Below are 4274 nucleotides of genomic sequence, written 5' to 3' on the forward strand. Positions count from 1 at the left end.
ATGTTTCTCCCCAACAACTGCGGCTCCTCACCCCCATGCTCCTGAAGACAGACAGGTTCTAGCAGGAAGGATAGCTACTTTCTGCTAAGGCAGAAAGCAGGGTGGCTTCAGGTCCCCAATAGCAAGGGGACAGTCCAGGCTATTTATAGAAGGATATGGAAACAATAAAAAGCGACATACACACAGTTCAGAGTTTCCTTGGATACGGGATGTAGTATTTTACAAATTAAACATCAGGATTGTATGGGATACTAGCACATTGTTCTTGACAGAGAATTATTGTGTTCATCAAAGCCAAATAAAATGCATATAGCTAGACCCTTAAGGAAAGGTGCCCTGCTATTAGATTTTTCTAGTATAATTTTGTTTAGCAGAAGAATATATGTGCTCTAGTGGCACTTACAGTTCATTTTTTCAGTCACTGCAAGGCATAGAGCACGTCCAAAACGTAGCCTTCTATGAAGAGAAATTGCCCTTCCACAGCGTTCACAATTTAAAGTGAATTTTTGGATCAAAGTGGCAGACCCATTTGTTTTGGTACAACAGGAAGAAAGAGGGAAATGTAAGTGATAGATGGACCCATTTTTTTCCTCCAGAAAAAAAAGGTCTGAATGTACTCTGGCTTAGAATTCTCATCCCTTCCCCAGCCCTTTGGGTGCTGGAGTTGAACTTGCACATGGGGTGACCAGCACAGGAGGGCCTCCTATGAAACAGAAACAGAGTACCTGGTGGCTAAACTCAAGGCGATTCCTAGCGTAAAAAGTCACCACTCCATAAACTCTTGTAAATTCATTTCCTTGAGCATCTTTCAACATAGATCTGACCTAGGCCCCAAAGTAGTATCTCAACGATCCTGAAAGTTACCCAGCCTTGGCTGAGAACATGTCCTCATGATTCACGTGTGACGTTACTGATGCATTCTGCCTAAAGCCCAGAGTCCATTCAGGCTTATATAAAGAACGAGCGGGGAAACGTTAGGAACTTGGCAGGTGACAGCTTTCACGGACGACTGCTGTCGCTCCAGGTTAATGTCAGCTGCAGCAAGCAGGCGCTGCACAATCTCAAACCTCTCTGTATCTCTCAGAGGAGCCAGGGCTGCGTCTTCAAGATCAGATTCTCCATCAGCAGACAGCACGTGGAGCTGAAATGGCACATTTAAACACACTCACTTAAAAATGTTATAGAAAATCCACATAGCTGGATAGTGACGCACTAGCTCATGATGAAAAAATAAGTTGTTATTTAAATTCTCCAAATGGAACAGAGAATTTAATGTAATGACATATTTGACCCAAGCCAGGATCTCAGGCCTGATCTTTCCAATTTTCCTGGTGTCTTCTGTCTGAACCCCTACTCTGAACGCTACCTGCTACTACATCCATCAGTGCCAAGAGATTAGAAAGGTGAGAATGTAACTTTCTCATGTACACATTATGTAAGGTTTATTTGATTTTTTTTTTATTTAAATGAATAAAAATATATGTTTGCACAAACCCCTCAGAGGGGTAGGTACCAAAGTTTATTTAGTTAAGCTTCCCGCCTCAAGAGGCCCTGCTCTCCTTCTGCCTGGGTACTCTCCCTCCAGAGGTCCATGGAGACCTTTTCTTCTCTCGGTGGTCAGCTGAGATGCTGGGCCTTCCCTAATGCCCTCTCCATCCATCCACTTCCGACCCCCACTACGTTATTATCCTGTCTTCATATGCTTACTGTATCTGAAATTATGTTTCTCAACTTGTTTAGTCTGTTTCCTGAGACCAAAGCCCAGGCGAGCAGGGACCTGGTCAGTCACGGCCACCATTCACCCTGCCTGGACCGCGGACTCTCAGGGTGCTGCCTGGCTGGATGGTAGTTCCTCAGAGAGGGTACTTCCTACGCTGCTCAAAACATCTGAAACTTGGCTTTTAGGGTTTTGATCAGTGCCTGTGACAATTTATTTTTTCATCTTGCCAGTTGATTTGATTTTTAAACAGGTATTCAGAACCAGACTGGATTAGGAAGGCAGAGAGTAAAATTTTTCAAAAAAAAAAAAAAAAAATGAAGCCTATAATGTATGTGTGAAATTTAACTAAATCTGAAGGGAATCCTAAGGAATTCCAGGTAACCTTACTGTGATACGCAGCTGGCCCCAAGGCCAAAGGGCAGCACTCATTTGAATACAAACAACTCATGTGTCTGTTATCAAAATCGGCCTTACAAACGCAGCTTGTAGATTTGCCAAATACAGTTCACACAGTGTAACCACAGGTTCAGCGTTCCCATTTGGCCCCAGACCACTCAGAGTGTGGAGTGGACCTGCTCCTTAAAGCAGAGCACCATGTCCTAGCGATTTGAGAACAAGCCCCACTGGCTGCAGGCTGCCAGCGGCGTGGTGTCTGGGTCTGGCAGGGAAGTGCTGGGCGGATCCAGCCTCCTTCTCTGGACATCTGCCAACCCCGAGTGCCCAGAGGCACTTGTAGGTATAAAAGAGCTTCTGGTCACCCAGAGGGCGGTAGGGGGCGAAATTAACACTCTCTGTTAATGATTCTAACTCACCTTCTTACCAGTTCGGCTCATGTGCTAGCATCTGACACTGTCCTCCCAAAAGCCCCTCAGAAAGCCTCTCAAGGTTACTCTGGCCTCCAGACAAGACAAGACAGGCATGCAGGTAGATTTTTATACCCTGTTCTAAGTAAACCCCTGTAAGAAACACACAATACCCCAATTCCTGCAGGAAGCAGGAGACTCGCTGTCTTAAGAAGAGTTGTTGCAACATCTAGGGGAGATTGTGTGAAGATGTCCGGGAAAGTCTTTAAAGAAAGAGTATTTCTTTCTCTACGTTGAGAAATACTCAACGTATACTCAAAGTATTTCTTTCTCTACGTTGAGAAATACATGAAGGCAAGCAAAGGACTCTATGGCGGGGCGGGGGAGGGGGGAGTTCAACGCCAACACAGATAACAGCCATTCTGGAACTCCATGTGTGTCCTAAGGTCTACTTCTGGACCACCAACAGAGCAGAACTTGGGGAAGACAAAGATCAGTCCTAGGGATCTTTTGTCCTAAGGAAGGGGACAACTAAGCGTGAGTTTGCCGGGAGAAGGCGTTAGCCGCTGTGTTCCTTTTTACATACCTCCTGGATGCAGCTGATGACTTTGTACATACTGAACGCTCAGTGGCTGTAAAATGGAGCTGGGCTATGAAAGCAGAGCTCCTGCCACGCTCATCAGGACAGACAATTTGACAATGAAATGTACTGTTTCCATAACCACACGCCATCAGTTTGGCTCTCAGCTGGCCACGGGACACACACACTGGCACACTTTCAAGTAGTTTTGTGGTCAAAAGAATGCAGCGTTTCTCTGGGCGGCAGAATTTGCTTTCAGTTGTAAACGACACCTAAACTGCTCCCTGGAAGATGCCTGGCTGCAGTCTTCAGCTGTCCTTGCTGTCCAAAGGCGTGCCAAAGGCACTGACCGCAGAGCTCGAATTCCCAGGGAGGATGCCTAACACATTTCAGGGTCCTAGCTAGGCAGTCCACCCCTCTCCCCGTGTCCCAGATCTGGGCACGGAGCCCTGAGCTTCGGTCCTTTGGGCCTACATAGCATGCTGGCCTCCACCCTTAGTAACCAGGTCTTAAAATAATCTCACCAGGTGTGTTCCGTTACTCTGCCCCATTAGAGGGGTTTCCGGGCAGCCCGCTGACGGTTCCTTCTATTAATGACCCAATTTGTAATTTTAAAGGGAAAAGCTGTATCTTGACTCTCCGGGGCTAAGCTGGCCATTACCTGTGCCCTTGCCATGACATTTCCTGAGGGCACACAGCTAAAATATCCCTCAGAGAGAATGCAATGTCTCCCTGAGATAAAGTGGTCCTCCTGAATACCTCACTGGGGGAGTTCGGTGCAGAAGGCCTAGCCACAGATCTGCTGTTGCAGACGATATGGTGCCAGATGCCTCGCCTGCGCTGGTATATCAGGCCTTGGCCAAAATTTTCTCAGGATGATGAGGAAAGCATGAAGTTTGGAGTCCTAGCCCTGCTAGCAAGTTCTTCCAACAAATCTTTTCCCCTGGGCTACAGTCTTCCTGTGGGTGGGGTGTGGTAGGAGGTTAAAAACAGAGTTAATAATAATACCCATTTAACCTATTTTGAAGGGCTGCTGTGGATGAGAAACCCTCGAGGTGTTTTATCATCTGTTAGGTGTCCATCTCCTCATCACTTCCCCACTCCTGCCCATCCCCAGGTCCCATCTGGGTTCCTTACCAGGTGACACAGCGTAGGAATAATCTGGAGTTTA

General features: G+C 46.6%; 1 protein-coding gene across 1 annotated transcript in view; it reads right to left on the bottom strand.

Moving 5' to 3' along the window:
* Positions 1 to 186: 186 nt before the first annotated feature.
* Positions 187 to 4274, bottom strand: part of GSDME (gasdermin E) — a 45201-nt gene continuing 41113 nt past the window's right edge. Inside the window, exons 7-8 of the mRNA XM_023531531.1 lie at positions 4241 to 4273; positions 187 to 1141 (exon numbers count right to left, since the gene is read on the bottom strand). Of these exons, the coding sequence (XP_023387299.1) occupies positions 908 to 1141; positions 4241 to 4273 (267 nt within the window). The 3' untranslated portion in view covers positions 187 to 907. The remainder of the gene's footprint in view (positions 1142 to 4240; position 4274) is intronic.

The sequence above is a fragment of the Pteropus vampyrus genome, unplaced genomic scaffold (genome assembly GCF_000151845.1).
Source record: "Pteropus vampyrus isolate Shadow unplaced genomic scaffold, Pvam_2.0 Scaffold69, whole genome shotgun sequence".
In the NCBI taxonomy this organism is placed as follows: domain Eukaryota; kingdom Metazoa; phylum Chordata; class Mammalia; order Chiroptera; family Pteropodidae; genus Pteropus; species Pteropus vampyrus.